The 22,147-nt window shown below is 37.8% G+C and overlaps 1 protein-coding gene across 2 annotated transcripts in view; it reads left to right on the top strand.

The window, feature by feature from the left end:
- CHD7 (chromodomain helicase DNA binding protein 7) overlaps window positions 1–22,147 on the top strand; it is a 184,621-nt gene that overhangs the window by 112,470 nt on the left and 50,004 nt on the right. For both annotated transcript variants that reach the window (XM_028108815.2, XM_028108792.2), the window contains exons 4-7: window positions 2,832–2,973; window positions 8,188–8,325; window positions 9,389–9,454; window positions 15,497–15,552. In XM_028108815.2, the coding sequence (XP_027964616.2) occupies window positions 2,832–2,973; window positions 8,188–8,325; window positions 9,389–9,454; window positions 15,497–15,552 (402 nt within the window). The remainder of the gene's footprint in view (window positions 1–2,831; window positions 2,974–8,187; window positions 8,326–9,388; window positions 9,455–15,496; window positions 15,553–22,147) is intronic.

The raw sequence follows: 22,147 nt of genomic DNA, 5'->3' as shown, positions 1-22,147 counted from the left end.
GGCCTGAGCGGGTCTGAGCCACACCAGAGGATTTGTTCCCAGCTGTTTGTCTTCCAGATGTGCGTCCATACCGGCTGTTTGTGTCAGACACTGCCAAGGCCTTCATCCACTATCTCACTTAAACCTCCTAACGAATCTTGGAGGAAGGTAGAATTACTAACCTCATTTTACAGACGAGGAAAGGGAGTGGCTTGTCCAGAGTCCCAGACAGACAGGGTTCTACGTGACAGAGTCGGAACTTGAACTAAGGTGTGTCTGACCCACCTCAGGGCTCTAACCCACCATTCTGTATTACACCTTATTGGTTAAAAATTCTGACTTTGGTGCTTTTTTGGGGGCAAAGCAGTTTTCATATAACACTTAGCTGAGAATCCAAACGAGCTTGTTGCAAAACAGTAGCAAAGGCAATTTAATAATTAAAGTAACTTCATCTTGTCCTTGATTGCATCATGTCTTCGGACGGACACCGAGGATCTTGTAGCTTTTTTGACTTCTTGGCCCGTTTTTGATTTGTATATTGGTGTCATGAGAAGATGTCAGTATGGAAATGCTTGGCTGTCTCTGAGCGGCGTTAACAGTGCAAGGTCTAATGAGTTCAGAAATCTTTCAGGAATCAGATCTGGGACGAGTGCTTCCCTTGGCCACAGGCTTTTTCCTCCTAAACATTTGGAGAGGTCTTGTCTGACTTTTAGCAGCCTCGGAGATTCTACATAGTTCATTCATGGGAAGGGCAGATGGAAAATCATTAGCACTTCTCTCCTTCAGCAAATTGATATCTCATCAAACCTGGGCTCTGGTGGCTTTAAGACAGTAAGCCTTTTTACTCCTATAGGATAGTTCACACAGGGTGCAGTAACCCCACTAAATTAAATTGTGTACTTCGCTCCGGTGCAGAGGGGTCACCATGAAAAGCACTGGCTGCTGACTTACTTTACCTGGCAGTGGTTCAACTCTGTGACAGGCCTACCTCTGATTTAAACAAATTTGAGAAATATGTAAAGTTTTGGAAGCAGTTTTGCACTGATTTGATAAAAGAAACCACAAAACACTGCAGCGCAGGTGTTGAGAATGTTTGAAAGCTGATTGAGGGAAGCAGATGGCTTTAGTCAGTGGCATCCAGCCAAAAGAGCAGGTGCTGGTCATGTGACCGCTGGTTACCAGGGTAATCTGATTGCTCTTGGCGTGCAGATGAAAGGAAAGGGGCCCAGCGTTCAGCTGTAGTATTGTATAATTTGTGGCAGTTAGAGCGGAAATAAATGCTGGAAATGGAGCCTCATAGTAGGGGAGACTTCTGTCCATGTGTAGCGTAAACACTAGGACAGTTGGATGAGGAACTGTTGTATGGATTTTTTTTTTAATTTAAAAAATATTATTCTTTCCATGGATCTTTTGGGGACTTTAAGTTTTTAGGACACTGCCTTTTTAAAAAATTTTAAATAAAAAGAACTCTTTAAACCTAACTGCCGTTTGCTATAATCTTGAATTCTTATAAGTTACTTCCTTATGTGGCTATTTACTATGCTAAAATGTTCACAAAATAAACTCTGTTTATTTTGAGTGTTTAGAAATAACTAGTTTAGGATTACCAAATATTTTATTTACTCATGACAAAAATACATTTTAGGTGGGTGATGGATACTTTATTATACTAACATGCTTTCGAAATATTTTCCATGACATGTGCTTTATTGAAATGAAAGCATAGAGAAGTCTTGGTGTCTTTTGTAGTAGCTGAGGCTGAAAAAAAATGCTGTTTAATGCATTCTGTCAGCAGTACTTTTCTGGAATTTATAAACTTCAATAAATAAACTTTTTAAAGGTGTTTGAAATACATCTTTTTTTTCAAATTTGTTAGAATTTAGGCTTTCTAGAAATAGTAAATATAATTAGGTGAATTTAAATGTTGGATAATGTGATAATGTTAGAAAATCTTGGGGCTGGTTTGGAAATTGGAACAGAAGGTGGCATTAAATGTACACTCTAAAAGAATGTCAAATAAAGGTTCTAAAGGTAATGGTAAACTTAAAAATTCTTTTTTTTGAGAGTTCATTCATGTCTTTTGACTTCTGTAACATTCAAATCCTATTAACGTTTGACAGAAACATAGTATGGAACATGCACTTTAATTATTGGGGTCGCTTTGCTATATTTTTGTATTTCAGAGACCTAGCTTTTGAAAGAGAGGCTATTGTGACTTTATAAAAAAAAAAAATGCCTAGCACCAAAATAAAGCTTATTTTAAATGAAGAAGACTGCATTAAGTAAAATTATGTGGAACAGGAAATTGCCATATATTTTGTTATATTTTAAAAGGCTGTCATTGGATAATAATGTAGCTGGATGACATAATAGAGGACACCTAGTAGTGTTGCTTATGAAAAGGACCTAAATAGGAGTATTTAAAACTCTTTGCAAGAAACACAAAGAAATGATCATTATAGTCTAGTTTCACTTGACATTTAAAAAAAAAACATTCTGTACCTTAAAAACTTCATAGCAAAACTAGTTCTTAATCTGATTTTTCATTATGGCTTGGTGTATTGGCAGGGATTTTGCATTGTCTAGAAGAACAAGTGTACTCAGTGTGGTACTAGGAGTTTTTGCATGAAATTTCTTTTTAATTAGGTCAGATATTTGCCAAAGGTCATCAGTGTGGGGTTTTGCCGTAAAAACTTAATTGAGTGTGCCATTTAACTATAAATGGCCAACATGCATCGATTTATCAGTTGTCATTGATACTTTCGTGATATTAATGTGGGAAATATAAGGCATGGGGCATGTGGAAAACCTCATTAAAAAGTGAACACTAAGTGATCCACTTTGAATTCTAGTAATAAGAAACCTGATTCAGAAGCAAGTGCTTTGAAGAAAAAGGTCAACAAGGGAAAAACAGAAGGTTCTGAAAATTCAGACTTAGACAAAACGCCCCCACCATCTCCTCCTCCTGAAGAAGATGAGGACCCCGGTGTTCAGGTAATACCGTCATTCTGATCCCGAGCCTTGGTTATTTAGCATGGGTAACTTTAGCCGCATATCAAGTACACTAGACCTCCCCTGTCTTTGTTATGGAGCTGCTTTAAAGGTGGCTTTATTGTTGTCTGGAACACTAGATCCATAATGGTGAGAGCTGGGGGCCAGCACGAAATTAAACCCCTGACTTCTTGGTTTTGTCATCTTTGACCCCATGATAAATAAAACTGAGAATCTTCATTTACTTCTGTAAACGTATCTTTCGATGTTGATGTATGTGTTAGTGTTAACATATTGTTGATATATGTATCATGTAAAGCTGCTTTCACATTTCTGATTTTCTCTGAAGTTTGGTTGCTTGTCAATTCTTTTATTTTTCAGAATAAAAAACCAACATGTAATCTGTAGCTTGTCTTAAGGTTTCTGACATTTGATGGCCAGAGTTGAGATGTATAGTCATGTAATAATAAAGTTTCTATGAACAAGTTAGTGACTTTCTGGATGGCAACGGTGCAGAACTTTTCAGTGTTAGATTCTCCTGACTTTTGGAGAATTTTGTAGGAAGCAGTTGAAAAACTGGAATAAACATTAGGAATTTAGATTCTTGTGTGTAAAGCACACTGCCTTCACTGATCGGACTATAAGGTAAGAGGCCCTTCCACGTGACCGTTAAAAATTATTTCCTTGTTACAGTCTCTGGAAGCATGCCAATACGTTCCACTGGGATGGCTAAGAATGTCACTTTAGTGAATGACATCTAAGTTATCAAGGAACAGTTACTGGAGTCCTGCTCAAATAGGAAGTCAGCCCCTAACAGCCTGCTTGCCTTTTTCTGAGTGTTCAGTCCACACTAAGTATTTGCTACCTATACCTCTACCAATTCTCTTAAAAAGTTAGGAAAAAAAATGTGCCATTTGTAGCTCTCTTCTAAAGAATTTCAGATGGGTTTGGTTTTTGTTTTGTTTGTTTTAAAGATTTTATTTTTAAATAATCTCTGCACCCAACGTGGGGCCCGAACCCACGGTCCTGAGATCGAGAGTCACATGCTCTTCTGGCTGAGCCAGCCAGGTGCCCCTCTTTGTTTGTTTTTTAGTAGAACTCCCTGATGTCTATAATGTCACGGAATGGCTTAAGCTAAGAGGGCCCGAAAGGGAGAGGAAAGAGAGAGTACCTGTGAATGAATGTGGTTTGGTTTGGTTCCGTAACTAACTTGTGATGCCTCTGGCCGTTGGGGTGAATTTTGTAATTTCCTTTTACACATCACTGAAAAGATAGGAAAGGTAAGTAGACATCTTTTTTTAATTGCTTAGGGACTTTTAAAGTATTTGAATGATTTTAAATTTTATTTTTATGCACAAGGGTGTTTTTTTCCTGCATAGTGTTGGCTTAAACTAGGGCCTTCATGGCAGTAGTATTTGGACAACATTAAACAGATTTATTGACACAGGTCAAGAAAATTCCATTGTTCCCTCACAAATAACGCTGCTGTTTCTTAAAAGTATTTGTATTAATAGAGACTGGGTTGGACTTATGAAATACTAATTTTTTTTTCCTTCTGCATTTCAGTTATAGAAGAAGGCTAATCTATTCAAATGAACATCAGTGCATCCTTTCTAATTGGCTAGTGCATAACTGTTATGGGTTCAGTAGCTCATACAAGCAACCACCCAAGGAGATCTGACTTTGAAGGCAGGTCTTTCTCTGTGTCAGTGACACAGGAAGTGATGCTGATTGCTGTTTGTTGTTTCTTCCTGTAGCATATGCATAAAGAGCTTACAGTTCTTGAGTTCTGCGATTGATTTGTTTAAACTAGTAAATGCCATATATAATGTAAACTCAAAATTGTATCTCAAAGTACTACAACAGAGAGATAGTGGAAACACGTTTAAGTCTTCTCTTTGGCATAGCCGTGTTAATTATGTGCAACTTTTCTAAAGCAATCCAAGGTTAACAAGTTGACCTATTATTTTAGTGTCAGTTCAGAAGTTTTGAGTTACGGCTTATTTTATTTTTTTAGATTTTATTTATTTGAGAGAGAGAACGAGCAGGGGGAGGGGCAGAGGGAGAGAGAGAGAGGCAGACTCCCCATTGAGCAGGGAGCCCGATGACCCCGAGATCATGACCTGAGCTGAAGGCAGACGCTTAACTGATTGAGCCACCCAGGCACCCCTTGAGTTATGGTTTAAATGGAATGCTTACACTTTGTTTTGAGTCACCGAAATCTTTCAAATAATGATAGTTTAACAGTCCATAATAGAAGCATATTATATAATAAATTTTATGTTGGGAAATTGTAAAAGGAATCTCGATACCACAGAACTTAAGATCAGTTATTATTTAGAAGGCAGAAAGCCATAATAATATGTTAAATTTTCAGAAAAAGATTTAGTTCTATTTTGGGGTTTTTTTGCTCCTATGAAGTGACCTTGTATCCACTACTAACTAACCTCATCACCATTGCATAGATTTGTAACCCCAAGTTGATGTGAGGGCAAACTTCCATAATTAAAAAAGTTATATCCGCCAGTCATAAATTTCTATTCAATAAAAAGAAAAGCTTCCTGTTTTATTGTACTGTAACATTTCTTCAGTAGTGAGATTTAGTGTAAAGTGGATTTGTCTTAGACTCCATCTGAGGGTGTTTAGTTACTTAGGCTGGAATGAATACTGTGACGTGGCCCCGACCAGGGAAACCTGATAAAACATCACAGATGCATCACTGGTAGCACACCCCTCCTTATAGTAATGACAACAGGATGAAAATACAGATTAGTCCATTTCAGTTTAGTTAAATTGATGTATTAAATGAAATACAGATATTATGCCAAATTTTACAAAATTAAAATACTGTTCCTCATAACAGCCCTTTATAGCTTAAAGAAATTGACAGTTGAGAAGTGAGGTGTGGTTAAATGGGTACAGGAGCAGGAGTTACTCTGGATCAGCTTTGGGAAGAGAGAGGGGAAGCTGTGCAAGGTAGCCTGGCCTTGTAGCCTAAGTGCTTTCTGATTTTTTTTTTTTTTTTTTGGAAAGGTGGAGCTAATTCATGATGACTTTAGTCCTCCTAATTTCATTTGGCATTCGTATGTACCATGCACTGTTCTGAATGCTTTAAATGAATTCCATTATGTGGTCTCATTCCTTTATGTGATCTTTAGGTATGCTTATGACGTAGTTAACTACCATTAACCCCACTCTGCAGACGAGGAAACTGAGGTCCACAAAATAACATGTCCAAGGTCACATAGTGAGAACCAGGGCTAATTCAGACACTCAGCACTCAACTCCAGGGCCCACAAGGTCAGACTGCCTTCGGTGGTGTGGGGAAGGGTCACAGATGGCAGAACCCCTGCTGATTTTTGCCCCACCCTGACCTGGAATTGGTTCTGGGCGGGGCTGACTAGAAGGGTCAGAGGAGGAACCTCTAGTCCAGGTTGCTACTCCTGCTGGTCTAAGCCGTTAGGAAGTCCATTAATAAGATGTTATCCCACATACCTTGAGTCAGAAAGGTGCTTTGCACCTCTGCAGTCACAGCTGTGTAGGGCTAAGAGCTCATAGTCTCCAACAACTTATTTGACAGTCATATTATACCAAGTTTGTGTTGTGAGTTGTCTCATCCCCTCGAGAGCAGAAAGAGCAGAAAAGTAATAAAACAAAATAAGAGTAGAGGTGCTTGGCTTCCTTGGTCCTGACTCGAGCCACGAATGTCCTTGCTTCTTCCTGCCCAGATCTACATGGTGGGGTGACTTGTCCTTCTGCCTTACTACTGACCAACTTTAAAATTCACGAGTCTCTTTTTAAAAAGTTTTATTTCATAGTTCTTAGTAAAAAGTTCGCTAGTGTTACTTTTCTCAGTATTTTTATTCATTCTATGTGCTTCAGGAACTCATTTACAAGCTGTAATCCTACACTTAATCGGTGATTTAAAACTTACACATGTCATTTTATAGTTATGTTAGATTTTTATCAAATACACATATTAATGAAAGGTTATTTCTCCTCATTTTTAATTAACTGACAAAACTAATTCTTCATCAGAAAGGTCTAACAGTACAGAATTATTTTGAACAGAAAGTGTAAAACTCCTCCTGCTCCATTCACTTCACTCCCTAGAATCAATAGCTATTAACAATTTGTTGTGTCTTTTCAGTTTTTTTTTTGTGATTGAAAATGTATACACATATACGTTCATTTTTTATGAAATATTCATTGAGTCATAGAGAAGTAAACAGGACATTCAGTGTCCTTGTCTTGAGTTTATGTATTGATGATCCACATATGCAAGATATGCACAAGCGCTTCTGTTACCTTAAATAGAATTATAAGTTACTTTATTATGTGACTTGCTTTTTTTTATTTTATAATTTATCTTGCAGATAGTCTAAGATCTAAAAGTTTGGGTCTAAAAAACATTGGAGGTATTTTGCAGATATTCTGAAGATATGTACCTTACTAGAAGTGCAATTGCTAGGGTCAAAGGGTGGGCATGTTTTAAATTTTGACAGACATGACCACACTGTCCTGCAAAGGTGGATTGGGTTCCCTTTTGACACTGTGGTGGGAGGGGACCTGTTTTGCCGGTGATCTTACTAATACCAGCTATTGCCAGGATTTTACATTTTAATCAGTGTGGTAAAAAATTTAACCAAAAAGAACAGTTAGTTTTTGTAGTCATTCATTATAAATTCTGCCATTCAGTCCTTCATCTCTTCAAAAATATTCAGACTATTGCCAAGATTAAAATGCAAACCTTTTATTTAAATGGCCCTCTGAGTATATAGAACTTTATAATTTGCAGATTATCTTCTAATGCCTTCACTTTTTTGGACCTTTTATTAGAGGAAAAATTTTAAAACATACAAAAGTAGAATAGTAAAACAAACTCCTATATACCTGTCACCCAGCTTCTGTATTGCTTTCACCTCTGAGTACAGAATCAGTTCTGTCGTTCCTTCTGTTGCCCAGCTGCAGGTCTGGTAGCTGGTGGTGGAGCCTCAGCAGCCCCTGGCGCCTGACTCCAGATCTCCCCCATCTCCATTATGTTCATTGCCACTGTGGCTTCTTAGGTGACTTACAGGGTTAAACTCATCAGCTTTTCTTTAAGACTAATTTAAAAAAAATACATATATCTTACCATCTGAAAAGTTATAAAGAGCATCAGCGATGGCTTTTTAAACCTGCTTTGTTGGGTTTTTTGTTTGTTTGTTTTTGTTTTAGAAGAGACGCTCCAGTAGGCAGGTGAAGAGAAAGCGATACACGGAAGACTTGGAGTTCAAAATTTCTGATGAGGAGGCAGATGATGCAGACACTGCTGGGAGAGACTCCCCCTCCAACACCTCGCAGTCGGAGCAGCAGGTCAGCCGCCCTTCCGTGTGGTTTTCACGTGCCTTGGAGAAGGTGGACCAGAGATTTCATAGCTGGAAGCCTTGGGCTCTGAGCTGGAGAACATTCATCTACTGTTGGATCACGTGCTATGGGCTAGTAGTTGTTCAGCAGTATCTTTTAGAAAGCCCTGTTTGCTGAAATGTATTTTTATATAAGCCTATGATACGTAATTTGACACAGTTTTGGACAATTAATGGTCTATGTTGAGGAAGAGTCAGAGCGAGGATGCAAGGAGACAGCTGAATTCAGGGCTCTAGCTTCTGGGACTTTAATAAACCACTCAAGCTTGTCTCCTGCTGTTAGGCACCGTCAGAACCCCTTTATGAAATTACTGCCTTGTAGTACCCAGCAGGGCATACTTTATTCTCTGTGCAATGTAAATGATGGATAAAATAGTTTGTATAAAATATGGGTAGTAATGTAGGATGGATTATTGTAAAGATCTTTTTTTTTTTAATGCCCTTTTGTTAGCATTACTGTACTTTAGTTAACAAACTGGTAACCCATTGAAAAGTATATTAAATGCAGTTTTTTACTTTATTTGGTAATTTGTGCTATGTTAAGTTGTTACATAACGCTTTATATGACCAACATAGATAAAAGCTGCCTACAATAACAGAATGATGAGTATATTTACCCCATGGGTATAGATGAGGAAAAGTTATATTTTTGACTGCTATCATGCGGAGATTATTTTCTCTTGGCAGCTGGAGTTTTTGAATGTTCTATGGCTTTAGGGATCCATGCTAGTCCACGTAATTAAACCACATAATCACGAAGTAATAAACACAGATCTTCCTTTTGCCTTTCTGGAGAGTGAGAGTCTTGTTCTTTTCAGTCATATTTCTCACTGGTGACTTTGTACCCAGTAATTTAAAGGGTATGAATTAAAAGGGGATGGATGTGCAAAGGGGATGATTTCTTATTTTTATATCATGGAATGAAATGATTACCATTTGGACTGATTTATTCTACTTTTTTTATTTGTTTTGGTTTGCTTTGTTTTTTTTTTTTGTTTTTGTTTTTGTTTAAGGAATCTGTTGATGCAGAAGGTCCAGTGGTAGAAAAAATCATGAGCAGTCGTTCAGTAAAAAAACAGGTAAGCACCATTTGGAGTGATCAAAACCTATGGTGTATGTGTGACTCTTAAATTATTTTTTGCTTCATAATTTCCTTTAAAAAATTCACTATTGTAAAACAAAACTTCTGGTGATATTTCTAATCCTGTCTGATTTATTAGCCAAATATAAAACTTTGGGATATTTGGCCCCAAATGAAATTGAAATATATCAAACAATCAGTGATTTACCCCATTTAGAGTAGGCAAGAAACTCAACAGTCGCCAAAGAAATGTATAGGGCTTTTAGAGTTATAGGCTGCCTCTTTCATAAATATTATTTATAAAAATCATAAACATGAATTTACCTCTCATCTCCCTTAGGAAAGTTCCCTGCCTGCCCCTGCCCCTGCCCCCGCCCCAGGATGGAGGTTTATCATTTTAGTGAGTAGGTGTTTTCTCATACTTTTCATAACATTCTTCATATCCAGTTAAAATATTCATTAATATCTTTTTTTGTCAGTGCAAAGGTGAAATACAGAACTGTTTTCAGCGTAATTTTTTTTTAAAAGATTCTATTTTTTTTTTTTTTTTTTAAATAATCTCTACACGCAATGCGGGGCTTGAACTCACAACCCCGAGATCAAGAGTCGCATGCTCCACCGACTGAGCCAGCCAGGTGCCCCTTCAGTGTAGTTTTTGAAGATAATATGACTTTCTTCAGTATGATTTCTTCAGAATTAGTCAAAATTTATGTTGATCTGCAAAGGTGAACTCTAAATACCTGTCACTAGTCTGATAACTTTGTCACTGAGGAACACATATCCTCTGTGACAAAGCAGTCCAGTAACACTGTATTTTCTTTTACTGTATTTTCTTTTACTGATTGAGATTCCCCATTTCATCCCAACCATCTCCCTCTTGCCCAGTTGGAGAAAATGTTTTATTTTGCTTGAAGAATTACATAGTCATTGAGATGCATCTCTGTGTTCCAGCATACAATTTCCAGTGTCCCTAGAAAGTGGTGTCCTTTAGATATAGGGTGCCTGTCTTTCAGCTTGAATCATTGTTAAATGCAGTTCTTTCTTTTTATTTACTTTCCAGATAGGTGGGAGTACAACCTCATTGTTTTGATATGTGAAATCAGCTTTTTTTAGAATAAAAATGTAAGATGTATACAAAATGTAACTTCCCATTGAGAGAGAGGAGACGCGGAGGAATCCAGGAGACCCCAGGCTTATCAAATAGGGAACCTTTGCTCTTCAAATGCTACTGTCTAGAAACCCTTGAAAATGGGTTTTAGACCAGCAGGGCACTTCTCTTTACCTTTGTTGCAGTACGGTTTGCTTTTCTATTGTGTTAGTCAGAGTGTGGGTTTTTATCAGAATATACAGCTCTAGTTCACATGAAAATAATCAAAAATGACATGTCAAGATATTTTCAAATTGAGTGTAGGGGATGAGGGGGAGATACGGAATGGCTGTCTGTTGACTCTTTGAACATGATGACTTCCTCTCTGATGAATTAAATGGTAAAATTTCAACCAAATTTCCCACCTGTTCAAGCAGAAATGAGCACTGTTTAACTCATTGGAAAGGTTGCATTTTTGTCCTGCTAATGACTCCGGAACTGTTAATTTGTGAATTGTAGATATATGGTAAAATTTAAATACTTGACATGCTCTAAAGAATAATCCCCTTCACTGAATTGAAGTGACTTGTTGGAGTAAAGAGCCTGTGGTTTGGATAGGATGTTTAATTTTCATCCAGTTGATAGTGCTTCAGTAGGCATACTCGGCAGGTTTGGGGGTTGCACATTATGATTAGCTCTGTTATTCAGAGCTACTTAGACTATGCATTATGTAGGACATTGCTTTTTCTTTCTGCTTTGCCCACTTTACAGCCCTTTGTCTTTTCTCATGACCCTTAAAAGGTAGGAATAGGTATTGTTACCATTTACAGACAGCTGGGGTTATTTTATCATAGGAGGTTAAAAATCACTTTGTTTTTATATGAGGGTGGAGTATTTGTTGAGTTGGTGGTGAGTTTTCGGACAGAGATGAATGGAAAAATTGCTCTGGAAGGGGAGGTATGCCTTGAGGTGTGATTTAAAGTCAGGATGAGATGTAGAGCTCATTGAAGGGCTTGTACATGAATGATATTTCATTAAGTGTGGTAAAAAACCATCAGAACGTTGTAAACATGAGCAGGTACTAACTTTTTAAACTGGTAATGTTCTTGAAATAGTTACTTTAGTTAAAATCAGCTTTATTAACGGAGCAAAGTGTGGCAAATAGAAACAAAAGGAAATTTGAGATCTTTCTGTGGATTCTAGCAATGCTTGCTGGTCTGTGCCCTACTACCATGAATAATTGAAGAAGTAGCTGTGAGAGGGTGCCTTTATTTCCCCTGGCAGCGCTACAGAAACTCACTGTGAGCTCTCAGAGCCTACCCTACACGGTGCTGACACATAGTGGGGACTCAGATAATGGTTTTCGAAGTCCGTTGACCTCATTACTGTAGCCTGAGAAGCATTTCCCATTGTGATGGAGTTATGCAGACGCAGAGCTCCTCTCGCCAAGCCTCTGTAATTCAGCGCCTCGTGTTAAATAGGGATGGCCCAGGCACGTATGTTGTTCTAAACTCATGTTCATGCATGTGAGACCCAGTGGAAGGGATGTAGTTGATACTTGTATTTGAATTTTGAGGTAGATTTCAGAATGGACTTTTGGATTGTACAGTGGTTAATTTTCTTTTGTTTTCAACATTTAGCCCGTCATGTAGCCCTTTCTGCTTGGAGCCATCTGTCCTTGGGGAATAATAATTCAAATTCTTTTTGTATTGGAAGGTCAAAGATAGTTTTAAAAGTGAATTCTGACTATATTCCCTGGAATTCTTTATCTTTCTTAAGTTATCCCATATGTTTTCTTAAGAGCTAATTTTAAATTCCAGGCTATTTGTTTTAATCCTCTTCAGCTGAGCCCACTAGTAACAACAACAAATCGTATGTAAAGCAGGCAAAAAACTCTCCGTTGCTTTTATTATGTCCTATTTCTCCATAAGTGAACTATAACTTGCTATCTCTGGTTAGAGTATAGAGTAGGTTGGGTCAGAAGTAGGAAGTGATTTGTACCTTTGCTTTATTGATATCTTTATCAAGGTGCTTTCTCTTTCTGTTGTCAATTATTTAACAACATTCTCCCTTTTGGCACTATAGTTTAGCTTTGTTTCTCCAGTGTGGCTGCTTAATTTAGTAATAGAATGCCTAGGAAAGGTCATTATTTTAGGCTGTTGGATTATCATTACTGGATTGCTGTTGTAGAATCCAGGTGGCCAAAGGAGTGGATTTTCTGGTTCCTTTGAACAATGGGAACGAGTATAGCTTAATATGTTTGGAACTTTAAATTTCATATGAGTAATAAAGATTTTCATAGACTAGCTTTGGAGTCTAATGAAGAGATATACACATTTCTTTAAAATATTCTATTGAACACTAAAATTACTTTAGAGGGCTCTCAAATATAATAGTAGTTGTCCAGAAAATAAATTTGCTGGTTCTTCATGTGTGTGCATGCACATGTGTGTTCAGAGTCAGTTGTTCATTGGTTATGCCATTATAGACATGGGGGGAGTTGTTGGGGCTGTTTCCAACTATCACCAGAGGCTGGTCAAACTACCATTTAGTGAATAATTAAAATGGTGTTCCTGAGGGCTTATGAATTCACATACTTTTGTTAATTGTTTTGCTATTAATAAAGCAAAAGAGGTTGGCAAGATTGTATTTATATGAAACAAAAGGTATAAAATGGCTCTGCTTAGAGTTCTAGGGGTAAGAAGGTGACCCAGTATGTGTGGTCACTTAATCAAAGAACAGCTTCTAATCCAAAAGAAACAGGCCATGGTAGAATTCTACACCAGCTCCCAGTGCTACTACAGGAAGCCTTGGAACCTAATTGCTTCCCCTCAGACAGTTCTAGACCCTCTTATTAGGCATCTCCACGGCAGGTTCCTAAAGGAATAGCTGATTATGACAAGAAAATGGGTATTGATGAGAGTCAGGGACAGACAGTTGATAGCTGTGAGTCAGAGCTTTCTGGCAACAGGACTCAGAATGAAAACTATCCCTGTTGTTCCAGAGCTGACCCTGTGTGTCTTGGTCCCCACTTGGAAATTAATGGGCTGGTGAGACTATTTAGAATGAGGTGGAAAAGATAGTATAGGAGGAAAGATTGGGAAGAAGGAAATCAGGAAATAATAGAGCATAGAAATGATAAAGCTTGTTTCTTTGGTTTGGTTTGGTTTTTTACTACCTCAAAAATAACGTAATTTTGAAACACTCTTTCTGGATTGAAAGAAATATAGTTAGGATCCAGAGAGTATAAAACGGTAGACCAGACATTTGAATTCCATTCTAGGATTGAATTTCATGATAATGCTCTGACAGGTGTCAAAAGCTCTCGGCTCATCCTGGCTTTCCCTTTACCCTGGTTGTCTTCTGTCTTTTCTTGGCCTTTCTACTGGACTATCCAGTTCTGTGCAGAGATAATGCATTTCAGAATGACTGCTGAAACGTGTGAGTAGAAGGAGTAACATTGGGGCTCAAAAAAAGTAAGGTGGGGGCTGGATAGATTGTCACTTGAATTGACCAGAATTTATCTCTAAATTAATTCCAGGTTTGTGTTGCTGGCTCTTGAGGGTATCTGGCAAACATTTCTATTCCTATTTTGGACAACTGAAAGTTTGGGATATTGATTGTGTTCTGTATATATTGGTTAAAAAGCTGTTTATGGTTATGACCGTTTATAGGTCATTAGGTTAGAACCAGATGTTAATGGGCTTTGACTACACTCTTGAATATCCAGTCTTCTAATTGCTGATCTCTATCCAGGTGGAAAAAAACAGTTTAAAATTTAGGTTCAACTGATACATGTGAGAGTTTTAAAGAAAAGTTTAAGGTCACAGTCTTTGATAGTAGTTTGAAGTTTAGGGATCGAGGGAAATTGTAGCCTCTTTGAGCAGAGCCTGTGCCAGCCTGTCATCCAGTCTAGAAGTCTTTGCTCCTTTGTTTGTCCTCTGCCGTGTTCCTACTTGCCTTAATTTTCTTCGCAGCATCTCTGAGGCGGCTTAGCCAAGTGTGACCCTCAAGGCAGGCTTGGGTGCTCTTGTAAGAGTGTAAAAGCAATCCCTAAACATCTGTAAGTGGTGTTTACGTTTTACATCCCTGATTTATCTGATCAAATGTTAAGGAGAAAATTACATATTATGACTGGCTTAACAGCCTAAAACCAGAAGGGAAAAAAATATTGAAAGAGATACTTAAAATATCATTTGAGCAGTATCTTCTGCACACAAGGCAGTAGGTGGGATCAAGGGAGATGGTGTAGATACTCTTACCGCCGAACTCTTGATTTGGCTGATGGGTATCACGATTTTAACCTTACCTAAATGTAGTAGTTGGAGTGTTAATTTTATTTGGCTGCTATGTGTGTGAGACATCTTGTCTGAGAGATTTTAATTGTACCATTGAGTAAAACTAAAACTGTGAATTGTGATGCACTGATATTACAGCATAAGAACAAGGTTTAGTTTTATATGGTTTCTTGTTTAGAGTTATTAACTATATGGAGGAATAAATGTCTTTTAAATATTTTAAAACATTACAAAACCCACAATGTAAAGTTGCCACGAGGCAGCCAAAAATAATACATATGGCATTCAGGAGAGCAGTTGCTAATTGGCTGCTGCCTGAGAAAATGGTACACTTGGCGTCTCCTTAACACTGTGGGTTTGGCAGAGAGCCAAATTTGGGGTCAGGTTGTTGTGAATGAAGCTGCATGTGGTTAGGGAGGAGTTAAAATGATTCATGTCTTAGAAGCTGTAGCACATCGAGTAGCATGCATGAGCCTAAGCGTGTTGGTCTTCATCTCCCCGGCCTCCTACCACTCGCAACGTGCTCATCCTTACCAGAACGTCCAGCACTGCCTTTGTCGTTCCTGTTGTGTGTTCCTGTGGGAGTAAATCATTACTTTTGGAATATTCTAGTAGTTGGTTTTAAGCATGTGCCTGAAATTTTCTTTTGTTGCAGAAGGACTCTGGAGAGGAGGTAGAAGTTGAGGAATTCTATGTGAAATACAAAAACTTGTAAGTAAACAGTGATTTTTTTTTTCTTTTAATCAGGCTCCCCGATTAAATCCTAAATAAGGATTTAAAAAGTAATTGGAAAAATGAAAAAATAAGTGGGAATTGGGAAATATTGGTATGGTTTATTTAGTGCTTTGGAGGCCATTGCCTGCTAACTTTTTTGCCTTTGCAATTTCATGAATTTAATTTTCCTGGAAAATGAGTAATTGGTATAAAAGTTGACTAGCTTTCATGTATAACCAAGAAATTCTTTTTAGAAGGGATAAAACCTCATACAATAATAGAAAAGTGAGTAAAGTAGTATTTGCCTGTCCTCTGAGAGTGAAGTTTACTCTGTGAGGCCTCTCTCCCACCTCTGCTTAGGATGAGATCTCTACTATCAAGCGAGGCTCTAGAAAACCGTGACATCATTTGCATTTTGAAATGCGCTCAGCTGTGATTTTGTCTGTTTTTGATTAGTAAATTTGAATTGCATAACTTTTAGAAAACTGAACTGAAGAACACAGTGAGTTATTGTTCTTTATTATAGATGTAGGACCAGACACATTTTGACAAGGCAGCGTAGTTGTGAGAATCAGTAGTCATCCCGCTATCCCGCTAAAGAAGTTTGCGGCCTTTTTCTAGTCTAAGCAACAATCACAGAACCAGGACAAAAATCTTCATGGATGATGTAAAAATTAAATTAAAAATGTTCAAGGCAAGGAGCTCAAGTACATCATATTTAATAGGTTCTAGAGCTTAAAGAGAGGCTTTTGGGCGTTGCTGTCAAAACAGCCTAAGAAAATTTACCCTACTCTTAGAAGATGAAAGCATCAGGCCCATGGTTTCTATCATTGTCCTTTGTTGCAACTGGCACTGTGTTAATAAACTAATATAGTTGTTAAGTTTTGTGAGCAAGACCCTTACCAAGTGAGAAGATGAAAAAGTCTCTTGTCAGTGTTACTGTGGGAGTTCAGTGAAATACAGAATACAGTGATAAAGAATGCTTGGTCTGTATTAGGTGGGTGTTGTCATCATTTTGTACTTAGAGCACGATGAGTTGTACACATGTGGAAATTATATGTATGACATGATTTCATATATAGTCATTTGAGGGAAGTGTCAGGATCGGTGAGGAGGAGATAACTAAGTAAGCCAGAGAGAGTTCTCTGGTCGATTTATCAAATCAAACATAGAGCAAAGAAGTTTTAAGTATTGATTCCCACAAAATGGCACCATTAGGTAGGCATCCATCCAAATCAGCATGTGGAAGTGGGGCTTGAGGTGCTTGGTTCATTCGTGACTAGGTACCGCTGCCAGGCCAGGGGAGACCAGTCATCCTTCGTCGGTCATGTGAGATGAGGCAAACATGGTTCTAAAAAAGCTTTTCTGAGTTCTAAGGGGAATTAAAATTTTCATAAAATTAGCAGTTTCTGTTAACCTTTTATTTTGACATAATTTCAGATTTACAGAAAAATTGCAAAATGGTATAAAGAATTCCTGTTGTCCTTTTTGTAATTAAAAAAGTATCTTCTGGAAAGATATTTTTGAGACTGTTAAATGTGATAAAGTTGCTAAGTGAGGATTTACTTATTCCATCACCCATTCTAAATGTATTAGTTGGGTTTCCACCATAAGGGAGAATTTGACCTAAATTTGCTTCTTTGTGGCTTTGTAGACTTGCAGAGTCCTATTTTATTCAATGGGCCATAATTCTTTATTATCATATCAGTATTTACTTTGCTCACATTATCCCAGATTTGGCCAGTGGGAGCCCCTTCAGGTTGGATCCTGTCTCCCTTTGCTTTGTCCCCATGCTTCTTTGAGCACTTCCTTACTTTCTGACACCAGAGGATAGTCCAGACTCATCTTGTAATTTCCCTGTTTAAGTCCTGGAATAGGTTATTTCTCCAAAGAGCCTTGGTTGTTTCTACTGGAGAATGGCATTTAGAAACCACGAGTTGAGTACTAGGTGTGCTCATTGCTGCAGGGGAGTCAGCGCTTCTGGGGCCTCTCAGTGGAGAGGGCTAGGTGGGCCCCCTGCACATGTCTATGCATGTGCATGCATGTGTGTGTGATACATGTTACATGTACACACGTTTATGACACATACACACATACCTCTGTGTACCTACCTATCTACTTAACTAACAGCGATGAGAATCAGTGCCTTTATAGCAGTAGTTTTGGTTTTATTTCAACAGCACCACAGGGCTCATTCAGTCCTTTCTCCTTCCAATAGCAATGACTCCCTTCTTCAACCATGAGAAACCTAGCTCTTATTATCCCAGTATGTTTGCTTATTTGTCCTAGAATATACAGGAAGTGTTTTCCAATTTACTAGATCATATTTTTGTGGAAAAGAAGCCTACCAACTATAAAGTTCATTCAGTGTTCAGAATTTTTTGTATTTAGCCAAAGGGTTTTTAGAAGCTAAATACTTGGTTCAGAATTGTCTTGGGTTCATTCTTCTCTTCCCCCGCCCCCCTTTCAGGGTGGTTAATGTTATTTATTTGATATTCAGTTTGGTCTTTAGTTCCTGTCTGTATTTATATTCCATTTTAGCACCCCACCATTCTCTCTCTCTTTTTTTAAGATTTTATATGTTTATCTGAGAGAGAGAACATGAGCAGTGGGGTGAGGCAGAGTGAGAGGGAGAAGCAGACTCCCCGCTGAGCAGGGACCCCGACGTGGGGCTCTAGAACCCTGAGATCATGACCTGAGCAGAAGTCAGACCCTTAACCGAGTGAGCCACCCAGGTGCCTCAACTACCCACCATGCTCAGTGACCTCATTTATTTTCTTCTTTCCAAGTTCATGAAAAGCACGTCCTTTTCCCTTCCCTTCCACCCCATTCCTACTTACCTTGTCGCTAATCCCAGATTTATCCTTTCTGTAATTTTTGGCACGAACAGGCAGATAACATACATATGTATATATATGTGTGTGTGTAAATATATATACATAAAAATATTTTATATACATAAGATATATATTATTTTCCTCTTCTTTCTTACATATAAAATAGCAACTATCAGTACACATTTGCACTTTGCTTTTTAATAATACTGTGTTTGGAAGTTAATATCAATCCTTAAGTCTTCTTTGTTCTTTGTTACTGCTGTGTGGTACTCCACTGCATGGCTGTATCATTGCTCATCCAACCAGTCTCTTATGTATGTGGGCATGTAGATGGCTTCTGATATTTTATAGCTACAGAGAGTGCTACAGTATAATTCTCATGCCTATATATTTTCGAATTATTGGAGGCACAATGTGAGGGTGACTTCCTAGGAGTGGGATTGCTGTATTCAAAGGCGAACATGTATGTAGTTCTGTTAGGTACTGCCTCATTCCCTTCCATAAGGGATGGCCCTTTGCATTCCTACCAACAATGTTAGAGACCACCTCTTTCCCTACAACCTTTCCAACATAGTATGGTGGTTTCATTTTTTGTGAGAAATTGTATTTCGCTTTAGTTTTTTTTTTATTTGTGAATGAGAACATCTTTTCATAAATTTAATGACCATTTTTATATTTTCTTTTGTCAGTTGTGTGTTCATGTCTTCTGCCCATTTTTCTGTTGTGCTTTAGTCCTTTTTCTTATATGTTGCAACTATGCTTTCCCAGTTTCAGATGTCCTTTGACTTTATATTTTTATTGCACTGTAAATTAAAGAAATTTTTATGTTGTTAGATTTATTAATCTCTTCTCTTGTTGGATATGGCTTTTGAGCCATAGCTAGAAAGCTTTTCCCTACCCCCAGGTTAAAGAGGAGTTTGCCATGTTTTCCTCTAGTACCTGCATGGTCTCATTTTCTGTATACAGATGCTTAATCCACTTAATGTTTATTCTTCAGTATGATATAAAACACAATAATATTTGGTTGTTCTGATTTTATACTTTTCCAAATATTGTTGTTCTAGCACCATTATTTACAAAGTCCATCTTTGTCCCAGTGATTTGAGATGTAACCCTTATCATGTACTAAATTTATGTATTCATTTGGAAATATATTTGTACCTTTTTTTTTTTTTTTTTTTTTAGAGAGAGAGAGAGAGAGAGAGAGAAAGAGAGCAGGGGAGGGCCAGAGGGGGAGAGAGAACCTGCACTGGGCTCGATCTCATGACCCTGAGATCCTGACCTAAGCCAAAATCAAGTGTCGGGTGCTCCACCCAGGTGCCTCTGTACCATATTTTAATCCTTTGGTCTGCCTGTCTATTCATGAGCCAGTAGCACACTGTTCTACTTATAAAGGCTTTATAGTGTATTTTAATATCTGGTATATCTAGTTTCCCTAACAACTTTTCCTTTTTAGTGTTTTCCTGGATGTTCTTGCATGTTTATTTTATATATAAGTCAGTATTAACTTGTCCAGCACCATAAAAATGCTTGTTTATATTTTATTTATATGTATATTGTGTTACATTTACAAATTTATGATTTATGACATTGGATCATGCTATCTAAAAATAAGGATGTCTTTCTAGTTGGTCCAGCTCTATTTTTGTGTCTTTTAGAAGGGTTTTAAATATTTCCTTATAGAAATTTCACACTTTTTTTTTTGTTAAATTTATTGCTAAGCATTTAATCTTGTTGATAATGTAAAAGAGGTTTTCTCTACTGTTGTATCTTCTAACTGGTTGTTGTTTGTGTAAATGGAAGCTATTGACTTCTGTATGTTAATTTTGTATCCTGCTGTATTGCTAAATTATTTTATTATTTGAATTAGTAGTTTTCTAATTGACTCTCCGGGGTTTTCCAGTTATGCAATCATATCATTTGCAAATAGAGATAGTTTTGCTTCTTACTTTCCAATTATTGCTTCCCTTGTTGTTTTCTCTTGTCTAATAGCATTGGCTAATGCCTCAAATACAATATTGAATAATAGTGGAGGCAGTGGCAGGTGCCTGGGTGGCTCATTCGTTAGGCGTCTGCCTTCGGCTCAGGTCATGATGCCAGGGTCCTGGGATCGAGCCCCGCATCGGGCTCCCTGCTCCACGGGAAGCCTTCTTCTCCCTCTCCCACTCCCCCTGCTTGTGTTTCTGCTCTCACTGTCTCTCTCTCTGTCAGATAAATAAAATCTTAAAAAAAAAAAATAGTGGAGGCAGTGGGCATCCTTGCCTTCTTTCTGATCTTAGTGGAAGAGTCCGTGGTTTTTCTCCATTTAGGAAAGCAGAGTCAGTATCCAAAAATTCCAGCCCGGTTTTCAAGAGGAAGAGTGAGACTGATGCCTGTGTCCTCTTCACAGTCACACTGGTGGTGCTTTAAAGTCATGTGTACCACAGCAAAGACAGAGTGTTGACTTGCACCCATGCCTTTTTCTATCCAATAAGTAGACTAGACTAGGTTATTTTTTATAATATTTGTTTCTTGATAATATGCAGTAACAGTATTGCATATTACTTATTGGAAATTGGGAAAGTACTTGAAAGTAGGAAAGAAAATACTTGCAGTCTTACCACCCAGAAAATATCATTATTCACGTATGGATGCATTTCCATCTAGTCTCTTTTCTCTGTGTGCATGTGTGTACAGGGTTTATATCAATTCCTTTCCTATTGAGGCATACGTATTTAAAGTCCTTGTCTCCGTCAGTCAGTTGTAGAAGGACTAAATCAGTCCTACCTTTCGCATGTTAGACTTTACATAAATATAAATGATATGACACTTAATATCATAAGCCTTTCCCATGTCATTAATCATTTTTGACAGATTTTAGAATGGCTGCATAATTTCTAAGAGTAGTAGTACCTTGATTTTGAAATAGGTACATATTCAGGCACCTCATTTCTTTTTAATGTCATCACCAGAAAGAGAAATAAGAGACAGTCCAGGCTATCTGGAACAGGGAGAAAATGATGGTACAAAAGAGTATTGAAATAGCAAGCCAAAGAATGTCAGAGGTACCATAAAATATTAACTATATACCTGTGAGTCTCAGGGAAGTAAAAGGGAGGATGAGAGTGTTCAACTTGAGGTTAGAGAGAACACCTGTGCTTGGAGCAGGCATGGTGACTCTGAAGAGGAGGGGACTGGCTCAGTGCGAGGACCAGGTAGACAGTAGAGAGTGACAAAGTCACGGGGGTCCAAGAGACATCATTTCAGAGCTCCTGGACGAATGAGGCTGGCAAGGCAGAAACTGACCAGGGGTTAGTTGGGGCATGGGTGTTCAGAGAGCAGGTGAGGGTTCTTTTCTCTCAGATTGCTCTAGAAGGACTAAGTTATGTTTACCTTTGTTGTTTTAAATCTGAATTCTCTTAACTTGATGAAAACCTTTTATTTCTCAATTAATGATAAAACGCTCAAAATGTAAATTCATAATTAAGGCCACCCTGTAGTGCTAATTGTTTTTTATTGAAGTGTAATCCATTCACTTATGAAAACAGCTTGTTAGTAGGTCCTTTTCTTTTTTTAATGGGATATAAATAGGAGAGCTGGAGGCTCAGGACGGAAGACAAATTTCAGGCACAATTATTGATTTTTTTTCTTATTCTCAAACATGAATAATTGTATTGAATGTTGATCAGCAGCCTCTATTAGTAGGTAAACCGCTTATTTCGTTCATTATTTAGTTGATTTTTTGGGAATAATAAAAGATTATTTTCTACATGTTT

Source organism: Eumetopias jubatus, unplaced genomic scaffold (assembly GCF_037043125.1).
Source record: "Eumetopias jubatus isolate StellerSeaLion01/CBP00866 unplaced genomic scaffold, mEumJub1_p1.0 scaffold_4, whole genome shotgun sequence".
NCBI classification, from domain to species: Eukaryota; Metazoa; Chordata; class Mammalia; order Carnivora; family Otariidae; genus Eumetopias; species Eumetopias jubatus.
This window is presented reverse-complemented; position numbering and strand designations above follow the sequence as displayed.